The sequence below is a fragment of the Lepisma saccharinum genome, chromosome 25 (assembly GCF_977018435.1).
Source record: "Lepisma saccharinum chromosome 25, izLepSacc3.1, whole genome shotgun sequence".
In the NCBI taxonomy this organism is placed as follows: domain Eukaryota; kingdom Metazoa; phylum Arthropoda; class Insecta; order Zygentoma; family Lepismatidae; genus Lepisma; species Lepisma saccharinum.
The window spans coordinates 51669792-51688819 of record NC_139253.1 but is presented as its reverse complement, the minus strand read 5'-3'; the positions used below and the strand labels follow the sequence as shown (position 1 = coordinate 51688819).

Below are 19028 nucleotides of genomic sequence, written 5' to 3'. Positions count from 1 at the left end.
TTTCAAATGTTGGTAATTAGTACATTTGCTCTTCATTTGCTGCAAATTTGCAAACTTGCTCTGAAAATTTCCTGCAAGTTCATGTGACTTGCAATGCAAACTTAAAGTGAATTTCAGGTAAGTCTACCTTACTATCTGCGAAGATGTGATAATGACACAGCAAAGTACACAACAAACCTTGTGTGCTATAAAATGTACAACAAGGTTGCTTCCCATTCAGGGGCAAAGAAAACAAACTTGGTCCACAATATTACAGTAGAAAGTCAAGTAGCTGCAATTATTCACCTCATCGTTCAACACAAAATAAAAGTAACACCCGTTGTAAACTTTACAACAGCATGGGAACAACAGAAAGTTAAATTTTAAAGCTTCAATACAAACTCATGGTAGTACCACAAATGATCATTTACATTGAGATCACCATTTACAAAATTTTAAAAGAAAGCAGTCTTCTTAGTAACAATCACAACAATACAAAAAAAAAGAAGAGAAAAATCTAGCTCATAAAACATAATCTAATGCTTTTTCAGCTGCAGATATTGTGTTGAAAGCTACATTGAACAACAATTTTTAAATCCAAATCTTGAAACTCCACACTTTACTGCTTGTCACGTTTCCTCATAACATTTAACAGGAATGCAATATGCAATTTAACACCAATAGTTAGCACATTAATGTTAAAGAATCATCACTCGCAATACCAATAACTGTGTGTTTGTGCACACAGGAGCATCTTTTCTTTGTACCAGAGTAATTGTGGGATCCGAACCACTATACACCTCCATTGGGTGTACCCAGGATCCCTTGATTACAAGGTGACAATGTTACTTAAGACTATGCTAGCAGGGAGGCAAAATTCAATTATGTCATTGGAGTTCATATTCATAATTATTAAATATTGGTTCATGCATATTGACTATGGCATGCAGCTCTATATTTGATGGAAAAAGCCAGTTCAAATCCAGCTAGAGAGGAAAAGCACTTTTTATCCATATTTTTTTTCTTAGATGAATAGAATTTCCCAATAAGAGCTACTGAGAGCAATGACAAAAGTGGTCATGGAGTGAAACATAGAATAACAATGTGTGCATGTTGTGAAGACATGGTAATTTGTGTTCTGCAAAATCACATTCACCAAGTACATGATTATTTCACTCTGCATACGTCCTACATGGAAAACAAAATATCACATGATTTGACTTTACTGGGTTGTTTGGGGCTACATGAAAGGTAAGGTGGATGCCAATGATCCAACAACCACCGAGCTAAAAAAAAATTGACGATTGTTGAGATTAAGTCACAATTATATGAAATTGCCTGCAGAAATGTAGATAAAAGGTGACATCATGAAAAAGGAGCCATGATGACTATTTATGCAATATTGTCTTTCATACCTAATTGTAATGGATTATATTATAAAGACATTCACAAGATTTCTTATTGTGAATTTTTATCCCCAGAACATCCAGTAGCTCCTATTGCAAAACCCTATACAAGTTGTTCAAAGTATACAGTAAATAGCGTTACAAAGAATAACACTCAACTTATATTCATCAATGAAATATACACATAAATATTCAAAGTGTATACATTACAAAATTGTCAAGCACCATGTATGTTTCAAGCTTACGAAACAAAAGCCACCATACATGATCTTTACAACATGCAAAATATATATATATATACAATGTACCTTAAACATAGCATGGTGTTGGCCTCATTACTGGTGCAATCCACTGCAAAAACCTTTGAAAAACAAGATTAAAACAAAGTTGTAAAGTCTATATCTAATGAAGACAAAAGAAAGCCATAAATTGTTTGGTAATTATCCTGAACAAATTTAAACACACAGCACTAATTGTAACTCCCATAACACACTTCAAAAGAAGAAAAAAGATCTGAAAATTAAGGCTGAACTGATACATATGCTGGTGTACTGATATCAGAAAGTATTAATTCAAATTTAATCACTGATACTGAAATCATTTTCTGGATCTTGGTATCATGCGAAGTCCACAAAATGCAACACAATACTCTTACAGTCAAAATATCTAAGTAAGCATGCAAAATTTACAATTTAGATTTATTTTGTACAAGTATTGTGGAGGAAAAGGATTCTGTGATTAAGTGACAGCTATTTTAATATTTTCTTTATCCCCTATGCAGGGGTATATCCACAATTTTTCATCTAAGTTTATATTTAGGGGGTATAATGGTAAATTTGGAGCTAAAATTTGGGCCTTTGTGAAAAATTTTACAGGGGTGTTGAAATTTTGAGGGGTGTTGGGGGTGTGTGGATAAATTACTTCCCATATATGCATTTATTAACCTGGTAGATGCATGTAGTGTAATTGCAATAGAATAATTATGTATTAATATTTATGAAATATCCTGAACAACTTAAATTTCTTCAGAGTTCAAGTATTAGTATTACTAGGAATTGGTGTGAATATTGGTTCAGAGTGATATTTATTCATCTCCAATGTAAATATGTGTGATTCCAGCAGTCACATTTTTAGGCCTGAACAGTACTAAATTCAAATAAGTCATTACCAGTTTAATAGATCAAGATAAGAGTAATGGATATACCTTCTTGCATTGATAAATGTAATGTGCAGGAATGCCTAGGAATGACTATAGTACTATGTTGAAGTCAGGCGTGCACAGACCCTCTGATTAGGGGGAGGGGGAAGGGGCAAAGCCTTGATGAAAGTTGTCGGGAAAGAAAAACCTCATTTTTTCTCACTGTATAGGCTAGACCAGTGCTTCCCAAAGTGTGCGCAGTAGCACCCTGGGACGTCATGGCTAGCTTACAAGCACGCTGCAAAATGTTCCAATATTTTCACTGAAATGATATGATTGTTCCAAATATGTGCTATTAACTGAGCATTGCAAAAGTTAAATAGGCCTACATTCAGACTTGGGAAAATCTTGAAACACTAAGGGCGCCGTGAAAACCAAAAAGTTTGGGAACCCCTGGGCTATACATTATACCGTGTGTTCATTTCGATCTTCAGCCGAGAGATCGGGAGAAGCGTGGCAGGCGGCGCTGATGGATATGCCGACATTTGCTGCCTCTAATGCCCACTTATTTTTATGGACATATGCAGACATTTATATAAATATTGCAAAACGAGCACTAACCTGTGTTATAAGAGTACGGTTTTAATTTTAGTAGCTTAGTGGCTGTATGTGCTGATGATTTTGACACGCCCATCTCCTGTGAAACGCGGCGTAGAGGTTTCTTTGGAGAACGTTCTAACGCTGCACCAATTTCATCGAGTTTTGCTTCGGTTAGAATCAGTCGTTTTTGCTTAGGTGTTTTAAAATTTAACGATTTAGTTTCTCGTAATTTAAGGACAAGATGTCTAACCGTATCTCTATGTGGAGGTGAAACGCTTGCGAATTTCTGTACAAATTGCCTACACACGTCTCGACACGAGTCTGTTTTCACATAAGTGTCATACATAAAAATTCTTTGTTCTAACGTGAACCTTGCGGCTGGCATTCCAATCGTCTCACTGACACAACACACATACACACTGCAATAACACAAACAAGTAACGGCAAGTAACCAAGAATAACACTCTTGCGCACAGTACGAAATTAACGCGCTCCTGGTTTACATCTGTTTGCCACTATATTCACAGCTCTGTCTTCATCTAGTCGCGAAGGAACAAAAAACTCGAGCTCGGAGATTTCGGATTGCAAGGAAGCTCACGAAAACCATTGACTTTTAACGGTTTCTTCTACAGCGTAATCTTGATACAGTGTTGCACATTCGAAACCTCCAAACGATCCCCATCGACACAAAACTCTTTCAAGGATATAAACTTAAGCAGGACGTTACTGGTCAAAACTATGATTAAAATGTTTTATTATCTGTGGCTCTTAACATCGTTTCTAAAGCGTATTTATTTGTGCATATAAGGGCAGAACTTGGATGAATTACAGGAGAACTTTTGCGTGAAATAACACAGGTTAGTGCTCGTTTTGCAATATTTATATAAATGTCTGCATATGTCCATAAAAATAAGCGGGCATTACAGGGCGCAAATGTCGGCATCTCCGTCAGCGCCGCCGCCACGCTTCTCCCGATCTCTCGGCTGAAGATCGAAATGAACACACGGTGTATATATGGTCTAATGTATCAACATAGTGCACCATAATTAATAAATAAATTGTCTCTGAAATGTGATGCGCTCCATTTTCTCCAAACAATTGTATCCATGCATTTAAGACAAAACAGTTTAGCAGCAAGAGCCTGAAGTACTTGGTAGTTATAACCTCTCTCTCTCTGGCAATGTACATTGCATTACTGAAAACTTTAAAATTGCGAGTGAAGCGAGGAAGAAAACTTGTAGATCCAAATTTTTGCAAACTGAAAACAACATTGATTTAATATGGCGCAAAAAAATTCATGGGCTGCCGTGTTATTCTTTAACAATTTTTTTCATTTCGGCGCCAGGACCAACTCCCCTAGCTACGGCTCTGAACTTGACAAGACTATAAGAAAAGCAAATATTGCAAGCGAAGCGAGCAATAAAATTTTACGAAATGTATTTTTATTTGTACAAAATTTGATATCAAGGGGGGGCAATTTCCCCTATGTTCTCCCTGCAGGTGCTCTTGGCCGTCTGGAAGAAATAATGCAAGAAAGACTTGAAAACAAATTCCATTTTGAGTATATTTTTGTCCTGCTCTGAGATACTACTAGCCTTGATTTCTTTCATCTCAATATTTGCCCCCCTGTCCCCCTAGAATTGATTCCCATCCAAGGTTGGAGAGGAGCAATAATAGTATAATATCGTTTAATAATGGCGTAAAGATTCCTATACACCAAATTTCTAGGTGAAAGTATAATAATGTAGGGACATAGACGTCTGGAAGGGGGAGCAAGAATGGCCACACCTCCTCCTTAGAAATAGAATGTCAACCTAAAAGTATATATTTCACATGTATAATTTGATTTCAGTCATAGTAATTTACAATAATGTGATAATTTCAAATTCAAGTGGTGTTTTTTGAGGGGCAACACTATTATCGGGGTAATATGCCCAATGGAAAAATACCTTGCTTGTTTCTCCGTGGAAAAAGTCTGCGGATATCCATGATTAGGGGGGCAATTAATTCATCGAATTCAGATTTTATAGGCTAATAATTATCCCAATGTTTTCATTATTTTATTTATTCAGGAGATGGCTTTTAAGAAGAGACATCCCAATATTGAAAGTTTAAAGTGGTCGGTCTCTTCTGAAGGCAGTTGCTCATTTTCCAGTCTATGTGCTGCGTAATTCAATTGATGCGTGGCCACAAAGACTTACGGAATGTGTGCGTGAATATTGATTTGTGATTTTGATTTGTCATGCATCCATTTCAGTAATGTTATTAGGATATAAAAATATCTCTCAGCATTTTGTGTCAATTTACTTAAAACTTTGTGACAGTATTTATGGTAAGACTAGGTATATAAGAGTTCTCTCCTCCAATGCCATTGCCATTTACATGCTATTATTGGACGCTGAATAGCAGGTGATGTAATGTTTACTTAATGCTTATGCTACACTTTTTCTTGGTTGTATGTAGATGAAACAAACTAGGGTTAGAGCTTTGTAAACTCAAGAGTACTACGGGAACAAGCATTTAATATGATAATATGGAAGTTGTTTCTTCTTGTCTTAATTATTACCATATAACAGAAATAAGACATTAATTTTTTTGCCCTATTCTAGTATTTGGTCTAGGAATTAATTCGTGCACCTGGACAAGAGATGGCGTAACGAGCGTATCGTCCCACAGTTCCGTGTATCCACACATGCGTTGAAAACTCCTGTCAGCGCGCATCGTTCGTAGTATAGGGCAGTTGATTGACGCGTCAACAACAGCATTTTGTAGTCAACTGAACATGGCGCAGTTCGTGCCAGATAAAGTGTTTTTGCGGGGTGTTCTGCTTCATTACTTTAACATGCAGAAAAGTGCTATCAAAAGTCATCGTATTTTGGTGGAAGTGTATGGTGACCATGCGCTAGCTGAGCGAACGTGTCAGAAGTGGTTTGCATGGTTTAGAAGTGGTGATTTCGGCCTGGAAGACCAAGAGCAACTTGGACAGCCAAAAAAATTTGAAGACGAAGAATTGAGAGCATTGCTCGATCAGGATTCGTGTCAAACGCAGGAAGAACTTGCAGAAGCATTAGGCGTTGATCAAACAACAGTTTCCAAACGCCTCAAAGCCATGGGAATGATTCAAAAGATGTCACATTGGGTTCCACATGAATTGAAAGACAGAGACGTTGAAAGACGAAAAACCATTTGCGAATTGCTGCTTCAAAGACAGAAAAGAAAGGGGTTTTCGCATCGCATTGTTACTGGCGATGAGAAGTGGATCCATTACGAGAACCCGAAATGAAAAAAGGTCTGGGTGAAGCCAGGTGAACCAGGTCCATCACAACCGAAACAAGATATTCACTGTGCAAAGGTTATGCTGTGTATATGGTGGGATATGAAAGGTGTGGTGTACTATGAGCTGCTGCAACCGGGTGAAACTATTAATGAAGAACTTTATCGACGACAATTAATGCGCTTGAAGCAAGCTCTGGCCAGGAAACGACCAGAATGGGAGAACAGACATGATAAACTTATTTTTCAACATGATAACGCTCGCCCACATGTCGCAAAACCGGTCAAAACCTATTTAGAAAATGTCGGATGGGAAGTTTTACCCCACCCGCCGTATTCACCAGACGTTGCTCCTTCGGACTACTACTTGTTCGATTGCATGAATAACGATTTGATTGGACAGCGGTTCACTTCTTCAGAAGATATCGAAAAATGGCTCTCTGACTGGATCGCTTCAAAGGATGAGGACTTCTTTCGCCACGGAATCCGTAACTTGCCTGACAGATGGGCGAAAGTGGTGGCTCGCGATGGACAATATTTTTCTTAAGGTATTTATGTATTTTGTGTTTGAACTACAGCTTCAATGTGTGCGTAACAACCGCACGAATTAATTCCTAGACCAAATATATATTAATGTTTTTATAATTCATTCATCTTGGGTTAACAGCAATATGCACTCATAGGAGCAAAATCACATACCCATCCTTACTTCCCCATTAAATCATCATGGGAGTTTCATACAAGCATTTTAATTTAAAATACACAAAAACCACATTATGCATGCCATTCCTTCATCATGCACTCATCACGACAATAACATACTTATTGTATGTATAATGGACTGTTCCAGCATTACAAGTATCATACACATAGAATGCAAGATGTAACAAGTGTCAAAGCACAGAAAAAAGAACTTTCGCCCATGCTTTCCATTATATTGAAGCAAAGCACGACAAGGATACAATATTTAATTTTATCCACAGACATTCATTACTATTGCATTTCTAATGATATATGGTTCCAAAAATACATTTGGAGGTTGAAGTCATCAATCTAAAAGTCAATAAGTTTCATAAATATCATGATTATTGTCTTACAATAAATGGGTAAAAAAATACTTTCCAAATGTAGAATTTTGAGTGTGATTCTAGAATAAATTACATGCATTATAAATATTACACGAACACAAAGATTCAAGCCTTGCAATCAAGGGGTCTTTTGTTCGATACATAGTAGAGGCACATTGCACAGTGGTTTGGATTCCACTTTAAACTGTACGTCCAGTCCTGATTAGCCTATCTGTGCATAAAGTAGACTTAAAACAACAATAGCAATTCAAACAAAGATTAAACTTAAAATTCTATAGAAATATATATGTTTGAATTGAGTTTAAATGTAGCCAAGTCTCACACATATACACAATATTTTATCTTCAATATCTAAGCCTTAAAATACTTCGAAATAAGAACAAAGTTTTCCAAAAGTAAAACTTTATTAAACAAGACTTCTACACAAATAAAGTCCCAAATCTTTACAAGCTCACTTGTGGCAAACATAAATAAATAAATAAAAGCATACTGCATACATGAAATAAGGAGGAGAAAGATACTAGCTCTCTTGCAATCAAAAAATGGATGCTAACCAATGTACAACATAACTTAATTTTAACATGTAGCATATTTGCATCTCAACATGCAATTAGCATATTTTCTTAATTCTCTATTTGTACTCTAATTTATATGACAGTACATACAAACAGCATACAAATTTTTACTAATGTACACTTTTAAAAGAAAAAAAAAGAAAAATGATTATCGAGAAAATTGTAGAAACTTGCAACTAGAAAATTTTCTCACACTGCTAAAGTAATCTAGTTACTATGTACACTTATATTCCTGTTGTTTCTTAATTGCACTATTTCTTGGATCATAATTTACTCAAAACAATAGTCTGTATAGCAAATAAGTTGTAGTCTTCACTTATAGTATTGAGATTATAATTCTTACCACATTGAGAGTATTCCAAACTAATCAAAATATTATGTAAAAGAGATTTTAGTTTACTACATATTTACTAAAATTAAACATTAAAAAACACTGAAAAATTTAAAATAAACTTTTGCAAATATTATTTCATACACACATACTGCATGAAATTAAAAATGTAAGGCCCGCTTTAGATGACAGCATTTTCCTTACCATTTTTGCCTTGACCAAAATGTTACCATGTAAAGTGAAAAATATTATGGCATTTCAAATGCCATGGCATATTTCATGGCATTTCTCAAGGATAGGATTGGCCCTGAATAAGCATAACATTAGCATAACCAATCATAAGTGACCTCTAGGTCACAAGTGCAGATGTAATGGTGGCTGCGCAAGATGTAAACAACATATCACTTCACATTTTTAAATGCTGAGAAGAATAAAGTTTCCTATAAAAAGGTTTAAGGTACAAAGCAATTATGCTGCTTAAATACATACTTTATAATGTATACAGTACACGTGTGGAAGAATAATTTAGTTGTTACATTTGTAAACACTGTGTACTCATAGATGGTGTAACTCGACGTACCTTTCGTGTTGTATACATTATTCATTGTAATCGCAGGTGTTAACCAAAATGTTCCATGAAATGCTTCTGTGTAAAGTACTTTCTGCTATAAGATTTTTGGAAGCATTTACATAGTATTTATGCTAGCAAAAATGTTAAAGGAAATGTTTCCATCTAAAGTGGGTCTAAGAATAAAGAAAATATTGACAGAATCTTTCTCTCTACCATTAACATGCATGCAACATTATTGCCCCACTTTGAAACAGATAGTAGTGCAAAGCTATAAATGTGCACCAAAAGTACGTGAGATATTTTACTTATAAGTGTTCACTGAATGACAGGTAACTAAAGAGAATATTTTGCATGAGTAAATTCTGAAATACATAACACTTGAGTATTTGACACATTTTAACAAGCAATTACACCTAAAGTACATGAAGAAATTATAATCTACATAACATATCCAATGTAAAATAAAACTAATCTTTGGTATTTTCCCTACCTCAAATTCTCATGTACTGGGTAGAAGCAGCTGAATAAAGTTATATGAGAATATAATTTCAACAAGCTTATTTATCAACAGTGGCACATATATTTATCAATTTCATCCTTTGACATTAAAAATGTGCTGAAATATTCGTACATGTATTGAATGCACTTACTTTTTCCCTGCATCTCATAGTTTGTGGAGTGTGTGATGTCATGTGTTGAAGGCATGCTTGTTACGTCTCGTTTTGTCTGTGCAGCAGAAACATTCTTCTTTCATTGGTGCATTTAGTGTGCAGCATGGCTGGTCATGCAAGTAAAACTGTCACATTTTCTTTGATTGTATTCTGTCGCTATTATTAGTTTTATCACTATTCAGTGAAGTGTCTGGTGTCATGTGTTGAAGGTGTCCTTGTTACATCTCCATTTGTCTACATTAGTAGAAACACGTTTATTTCAAATACAGTCTTGATGCACTGAGTGCACCACGTACCTGATTATGTAAGTAAAACAGTCACCTTTTTTTGTTAAGTAACACATCGCCCCTTATTATTGTATGAGCAAAACTAAAAAAATAAACTTTAAACACAAAGAACTATGTAAGAAATTCTCTAATAAAGTATTCATGTATATAGATTGTTGTGTGACTCCATTTGCCACTAGGGATCGAAGGGCACTGGGAATGTAGCTCTGAATGAATGCTGTTGAGCGAATTATGAAACATGCTTCATCAACCGGAGAAGGTAAAGGTGAGGAAGACTGAGCGAGCTCTCTTTCTGCACATATCTGGCTCAATTGCCATTGGCCGACAGGCTCATCGGTGGTGAACACATCCTTTGATTCGACAGTGTGACCCTTGAGTTTTGGACACAAGCGGCTCTTGTGGACTGACTATGAGCAGTCACAACACTCCAACAATATGTTCACTAGCCTCAAGCTGTTTACTTTTCCAAAAATGGGTCTTTCTATTGTGACTTGCAAGTGACACGTTTGTGTCGTGCTTGCAGTTTTCCTCCTTCTCTAGTACCAGGTTGCACACTTATATTAGAAAGATGAACGCGTTAGTGTCAAAAAAATTTCCTTCTTTCGCAAGTGGCATGCTCGATGTTGTTTGCCTGATTGAGTCAGCATACTGCACAAAGAAAGCAATATATTTTGAGATTCGCCCAATTTCCCTCCTCAGTATATGAAAGAATTCAATTAAAAAAAAAAAAACCTGGTGCTGTGCGCCTGGCCATGTTACAAGAGACTGCTTGCCTGTTGGAGTGTAGTGATGGCTGCTACAATTAACGTAAATTTTAGAATCATCCGAATACCAGCGTCCTCAAATATTACTGAATTTGATCAGAAATATGCAAAATGGAGCAATCAAATCTCTGTGATTGTTACTGATATCCGGAAGATACAAATGTCACGCAGCATTTCCTTCTGCACACCTACAATCTCTAACACTGCTGGTTAGATTGAACCAACAAGAGCTGCAGCACAACAGACCTGCTCTGCTTTCCTTTAGCTGTGCTTAAGGTTATCGGATGGTAAGATAAGATGAATGGAAAAAAAAGCACAGAATGGGTGCCCCAAAACAGATAAGATTTATTTGCATAATTCAAGCAAATTATCCCCATACACAATTGAAGAAGGTTAGCGATTTACATCAAGTTCTATTAACCATAAATTTGTGTCTCCAAATGCAAGATATGAGGAAAACACGTTCTAAGAAAAAAAGGAATCAACATAACAGATGAAATAGAAGACTTGTAGAAGCAGATACTGCTATTTAATTATGAAAGGTGCTCTACATAGTTGAATTGTTAACTCCTTTGCTTTTTGTCTGCACCCTGCCCTAGCTTTTATCTCTGATGGGAGCTGCAAAATTTTCATGTTTACTCAACATGGTGACAATTGGAGAGCTTCTTAAAAAATGTAGAAAGGAGGCTTCAGTCCAGAAAGTGAGATAATAGTGAAGATCAGGACATGATGCACTAACCATGCATGACCCAATTAAAAAGCTACTTGGCAGAATTTCACCCTTAAATGGTTATTACACCATGAAGTTCAGTTTTAGTTTTAATTGGCAGAGATTCAAGGTCTATAACTTCAGCTATGATAGTTTACCCATTACATATATTACCCATTACAAAATAACATGTGATGTACAACATTAATAATAGCTTTCAAACATGCTACAGGGAGAACAAAGAATATATATTCATAAAATTATCATTCATGTTTAAAAAAATAAGTTTCTTTTTGACTCAGTAATTATGTATTGCACTCTTGATAGCAACAATAAATATTCAAAAGATGCATAAAATGTGGCAACTTCAGAACACATAATATAGCAAACACAAGCAATAAAAATTATAAAAATACAGGGTGAGTCAAAAGTCAGGTTACACAGGAAGTTTTCTTTGTCTTGTTTCACATCACTGTGAGCGAGTGAAGGAAGATGCTGACAAAAGACAAAAGGGTGGAGGTGATTTTCCTGGCAGGCAGTCGCAGCTACAGAGAAGCAGCAGCAGAATTTAACAGCAGACATCACGACAGGGCACCAATCATGCACAACGCAGTGGCAAAATTGGTAAAGCAATTTAAGGAGACTAGTAATGTGGATAACAACTCGTAGGAGACCAAAGAATTCCACAGGGACATCAACCTGTGTGTTAGCAGCTGTGAACAAGTTGCATGAAGAGCACCCGACATCTGTTGACAGAATACGGCATATCAAGTATGTGTCTCACTCTGCACAAGGAGAAGTGGAATCCATACAAGATCCAAACTTTAATCTAAATGTTGCAACACCTTAGTGAGAATGATCCTGACTGTCACCTACAATTTTGTGAGTGGGCATGCAACTGCATCAATGAGAACCCTGACTCCATCAACTGTTTTGTTGAGTGACGAGGCATTGTTCTACATTAAATGGGGAAATTAACAAACGAAACTGGAGGTAATGGAGTGCTACAAATCCTCATTGGACAGATCCTTCGAAAATGCAGGGTGTGGTGTGGGATTTGGGGACAGAGAGTAATCGACCCTTTTTTCATCGAAGAACTCTTACCGCGGAGGGTTACAAACATCTTTTTGAAGAAGATGTGTTCCTGAACATTTAAAATGAAGCTGGTGATTTCCCCACAATGTTTCAACAAGACGGTGCCCCTCCTCATTATGGGTTAATTTTCTGTGAATGGTTGAATGTTCAGTTTCCTGGTGCATGGATCAGTCGAGTGGCCAACGCAATCTCCAGACCTGACACCAATGGATTTTTTCCCTTTGGGGTCATTTAAAGGCATTCGTCTATTCAGTTTAGATTCAGAACATCCAGCATCTGAATGAACACATTGTGCAATGTGCAGACATGATTATGCCAGATGTTCTGCAAAAGGTCCTGGAGAAATAGAAATGTCACGTGCACAAATGCATTGATATTCAAGGCACACACATAAATTCCTATGTAACATGACTTTTGACTCAACCTGTACATTAGAAAATAAATTTATTAATAAATCTCTACTTAAAATTGAAAAATTGCATATTCCATTTTGCAATATTAACAATAAGCATATTAATGATTTTCAATAGTAAGGGACTTGTTTATATATTCAGAAGAACATGTTTCTTTTCTATTTACAACAGAATATTAGAAAATATAAAACTAGTAAACGAATCTGTTCATTGGTTCTGAACAAATAAATAAGTTGTCATTGCTATTAGCTTTCAATTATTTTCTTTTGAAAAACTCCAGAACACAGACTTCAAATTGTTACATCACAGCATAAACTCACACTTGTTTCATAACAGTACCCAATGAATGTGTAGTAAACTATCCAATACAAAAATACAGTATAATGTATCAAAATTACAAACACACAAACTTTTTTACTCCATGGCTAATACTTATTATTATGCATTAAACCCATGTGCAAAGATAATGATTTAGATATGTAAATAGAGCTTATCCTGTTGATGCTACTTGACCTCTTGTACACAGAATTAAAATTGACTATGTTTCTTTCGACATGCATTTACCAAAATGAAAAAAAATACTTCTTCAAACTATGTGATATGCAGATGTAAAACTTTAATGTTTATTATGTTATAAGAAAATATTTTGATATATAGTAAGTTACATGTGTAGTGTACAACATTCTGTGTTGCATTTTTTCTAGTATTATTTTCTCAAACCCACTGTGAGCTATCAAAATCTTGCCACAGTTGCATGTCTCAGGCAACACATCAGAAGGTGTTTTCTGCCTATTTCTGTGATAAGTCCACTTTTAGGTTTGCAAACTTGACTAATGCAGCCTTCAGAGCTGCGAGGTATGCCGTTGCTTCTCTCTTGCTATATGGTCATAGGCGTACCATGCAGAGAACTGATACAGTATTTAATTAAGTTCACTGTCATTGCATAAAGACATTTTAAGTAGACGATCCAAAACTGAATTATCTGAATTATATCATGCAAAACCATGAACTTTTCTGCATGGGATGTTTTCTCACATTTAAAAACTGCTTCTCTTCTATTTTTTGGAAGTACATTGTCTTCTGGTTGACCACTTCTCTTCATGACTTAATCCAAACTCATTCATCGCAGTTGCCCATGCATCTATTTGTAACCAACTATTACTTTCTCCCAAAACAAAAATATTGAGGGAAAAATACCCACAGTTGACAACAAACTACCAACATTCTTAAAACATAAAAGAAGCCTCAGATAGAAATCGAAGAAGCAGCACCCATGTTTAAAAGACATTTCCATTTTTTTCTTTTACCTCTTTTTGTTGTGAATAACAGTACTCAAGAATTCTTGCGGTAGAGAATGTTCAGCAACTGTTTGACTAATATTCTGTTATATTCACATATGTTACATCTTAAATGATCTACCATACAGTAGACAGTGTAAAAAAAATATGTTTGAAATAACATATTTCTGAACCACAGAGAATATGTGTATTTTAAAGGATCACAATTCAGGGAAACAAGCAAATTATGATGCTTAGTTTGTTTGAAATACAAATGTATGACAAAAAAAGCTTTAACAAACACATTTAGATGTAGATTTTGAGTGACAAAAATTACTATGGTGCAGGAAAATACACAGCAAACAAGTACAGGTATTAATCTTTTGTAACTTGCTTTACATTGTGGAAATTGGTGGTTGACAACATGGCAAAGAGTTTCTACTTAGTATTATGTGATATTTTAGAAACTAATAAATTATTAAATTGCCATCTTACTCAGAACTTACTGAATTTTGATTAATTATATTTGCATGGTCCCATAACTTTAACAAATGAATGGACAAAACATCCAAGTACTCAATATATGGGTAATATGGCAGACCTTCTTTTCTTTTTAATGGTACTTTGTATTTTTCCAAATTAATCTTTCTACAAAGCTATTACTGTACTAGTAATGTTTTACAAACACAATTCAGGTCAAAAATGATAAACTTTCTAAGTTCAACTATGACACATATCTTCTTATGCAGTGCTCATTGATTTTGTCTGGTATGAAAAGGCTGATTTGATTGTACATAGTAGGGATGGGACGATATGAAATTTTGGCCGATACCGATAAAGTACCGATATAAAATTTACCGATACCGATAACCGATATTCTACCGATCCGATATAAAATTGGAAATGGTCCTGGAAGAACCTGAAAGGTTCATTGACCTCCTTAAAAAATGTGTTTCAAAGTGACTGCAGTGCAAGAGAAATTGCATACTTAGACATTTACTTTTGAAAAAAGTAGGGCATGGAGATTATCCATAAAAATTACAACAAAAATGGCAGAATTTTCCACTAAACTATCAGATATTTATCGATATATCGGATCGGTAAAATAATCGGTAATTTTACCGATAAACCGATACACCGATATGCCTATATCGGCCGATACCGATAGAGTACCGATTAATCGGTCCCATCCCTAGTACATAGACATATAAATAGCACTTTTGGTTATGCGAAATAAAATAATATTTTTAAAATACTTTGTAATTAAATTTCCAGTCATTATTAAATCACAGATAGAGGGCCAGAGTTTCTTGCAAATGCAATAACATTAAAATATGTTAATTGTTGCCTGGAAGTGTTTGCACGTGTGCAATGGTACAATTAAACATTCTTATGTGCACAAGATCCTTCCCTTATTATTAACCAAATAACCTTCTGTGGAATTTATCAATGCTTTCACATTAAAAGATGCTTAGAAATGCAGTTAGTGTGCCTGATAGATTTTTTCTATAGGCATGCTCCTTAAGTCTTCATGAAATACACAAATTGAACAAAGATGATGAACCTGGTGCAATCAGTTATTTTACCTACTTTAGGAATGCACTATGCGAAAGCATCAGTCGCAGTGTTTTGTTTACAGAAAGTTCTCACATGGTGTCCAGTGGAAGGGATGTCCATGTGCTAAAAGTAAACTTGGCTGCAAACATTTATGCTAATTTTAATCAAATTTTAAGAAGAGTTACGATACACTCATTGTGTGCATCTTGCTTCATATCGTTCTCTGTTCAAATTATGTTGCATTTTTCAAACTAGTGCAAGGTCTTCCCAGATGGCACAGTGGTGGCGTAGTCACCTTGTAATCAAGGGGCCCCAGGTTCAAAACCCAGTGGAGGCTCATAGTGGTTCGGATCCCACTTTAAACTGTAGGTCCAGTCCCAATTAGCCTTTCTGTGTGTAAAGTGGACTTAAAACACCAACTCAATCAATCATTCAAACCAAACTAGTGCAGTTTGATGCCATAATGAACATGTATTGTCTTCAAGTCGCAGACGATTTTCATTGATTAAACATCCATGCGTTACATGAGAGAACGAACTTCACACATTACATGAAAATAGTCTTAAGGAATGCCGTAACTGAACTTCACATCTTCACATCAGGACTTACGGAATGGCCAATGGCCAGAATTGGTTTAATGCATTAAACTTGTGCAATTTTCAGAAAGTACCCTACACAAATGTTTCAATTGTCAATTGAAAATCGAAATATAAATTTATAATTCTTTGTTTCTAGCACCATTTTTGTTTGCATATTAGCATAATGAAAAATAAATATGCTATGCAAGAGTTGAAACTTGCATAAAGTTACTATAATAATAATTAGGGACTCTTCGATAGCAAAGTGACAACAATCAAGGGGTCCTGGGTTCAACACCTGGTGGAGAAATATAGTGGTTTGAATGCCACTTTAAACTGTAGGTCAAGTCCAATTAGCCTAGCTGTGCACAAAAGCTGACTTAAACAAAACTTATAATTACGTTCCATGATTATTTTTTAAATGTAATATTTTTTAATCTCTTAGTAGCTAATCAAAGTTGCTTGTTCCTAATTCAATTATATTTGGTGATGCTGATCCGGCTAAATATATTGTTATCATCCAACAAGTATGATTCAATGAGGGTGACTGGTAATTTTCTCAGCTTCACTGTAACTGAAATTGTGTGCATACCAAGAGTTTAGGAATACACCGAAGACATAATTTTGGTGTATTAGGGACAGTGAAAAAAACTAGGTCTCTAACCATAGGCGTATGGATGTCTCAATATTTTCTGGCATAAAAGTCAACTCTCTACTAAATTCTCTATTAAAAGATGCCTAGAATACATCAGCCTTTAAAAGATTTGTCACTATCCACAAGTTTGGTTCTTTATTTCTAAAATGTATACCTCATTTCAAAATAAGTCAGACAATACTGACAATATTGCCTGTTAACCTTCTCATGAGCAATTCAAAAATAAACAGAGTCTATCATCAGCAGCAGAAAGAATATTAATTGCTCAAGGATCGCAGTCTGTTTAGTTTAGAGTAAGTTATAACTGAGTATGACACTGACATCATGAATAATCCTTTAACGTATCTTTGAAATCTACTTATTTGAAACAAGATAGTTGATTATGAAAGCCAATTGCACAACTCGAAGTTATAGAAAATATGTACAAAATAACAACCAACAGGAATTTTACTCACTGTGTTTATTCTAAAATTCGTCTGTGACAAAGATTTGGAATTTTAGTTGCCACATTCAGATCTTATATTTTACTCAAAAGTTACATTTGTTTCAAACAAATGAAAGGCACTTTCAACACCAATTTATCTTTCACATTTAACAAGAAGTTGGACAAAGTTAAAGTTATATACTTCTATCAACATGTTCTTAGGAAAATATGTAGGCAAAAAAATGACAATGCTAATATTAAAATCAGGAATTGTCACCGTTTCCACACTATATACAAAAGTGAGACATTTGAAATCTCTGTCAACATTCTTTGGCAATCCTAAATTAGTAACAGATGAAATTTGCTGAATTTCAATTCTTTTTCATTGATGAAAACAACTTCTTTTTTAAATAAGAACACTGTATTCGTGCAGATCAATACAGGAGACAACTACCTTAATATATACTTCTTTAACCATTAGCAATAAAAATAACAATACATTACATGTAAAATTATTACTAGACTAGATATTAAAAATAACAGGTCTTGTGTAACACAAGGTCTAATTCTTAAGATTTAAATTTTTGAAACTATAACATTAAAATATTTATTCTTATTAATAAATAAAATATTCATTGCTTAGTAATTTTCCTTCTATGATAACGCAGCAAGAAAAATCATTGGCCAAGAAATGCAATATCACATGCAAAGTTAAGAGCAGATATGTAATACTAGCAAGATGCTTCATACAAAAATATATGCACATTCAAATGTTAATACCTCTGCGCGTCATTCTCCTCTGCTGCTTTGTGCACAAAGCTTTCCTTTCCAGGTGTTTCCTTATCAGGCCCAGGTTTCTCTTTGTCACCAGTTTCGAGGGTTTGAGCAGAGCCTGCTGACCAGCCTCCCATTTCCAAATCTTGTTGCTTCCGCTCTTCTTCTTCCTGAAATGGAAAATAACATTAGGAATGTTAAAATTTACTGAGAAAATCAGGAATGGTGCCAGAGTCTTTGCCAGGCATTCTCTGCTAATGCTCAAATTAGGGCTGATCCGATGCTGCTTCAAACCAGTACCAATGCAGATTACTAGGGGCATGCATATCTCGTTTCTGACGAAAACACGAAATGTGAAATAACACACTGTAATGTTCATTTATCATGTTTTCAAAAGTGTGAGGTACATTTTCCTACCATCTTTTGTCATGAAATGATGCGAAATGAACTGCAAAATACAAAGTAAACTCTTAAATGTGAAAAAAGAATAAAAGAAAAATGGATCCACCTCCCCAGACATCCTGACCTAACCAAGAAATTTTAAAGTTCTAACCAGGCACAGTTTCTAGGAGATCAAATCCCTCCTTCCATAGCCTCCAACCAAACCTATTTCAAATGATAATACTCCAACCCCAATGCAAGAAGTGGCGTCTACATGATCATCTGCGTGCACTTGTGCAAGCAAGTTGATGATAGGCTCAAGGAGCATGATGCTGACCACCGACTCAGGAGGAGTAGGAGAACAGGCCTTTCCTGCCACCTTATAGACAAAAACCATAACATAGACTTCCCAAAATAGTCATGCAAGCGAAATCCACCTTGGAAAGGTTCTCAAAAGAAACCTATGCAATAGTGACCACTCC

At 35.4% G+C, this 19028-nt stretch overlaps 1 protein-coding gene across 1 annotated transcript in view; it reads right to left on the bottom strand.

Annotated features, from left to right (window-relative positions):
* Positions 1-1658: 1658 nt before the first annotated feature.
* The window catches only part of LOC145978865 (protein FAM177B), a 34111-nt gene continuing 16741 nt past the window's right edge, over positions 1659-19028 (bottom strand). Inside the window, exons 4-5 of the mRNA XM_083111756.1 lie at positions 18172-18335; positions 1659-1746 (exon numbers count right to left, since the gene is read on the bottom strand). Coding sequence (XP_082967882.1) covers positions 1695-1746; positions 18172-18335 — 216 coding nt within the window. The 3' untranslated portion in view covers positions 1659-1694. The remainder of the gene's footprint in view (positions 1747-18171; positions 18336-19028) is intronic.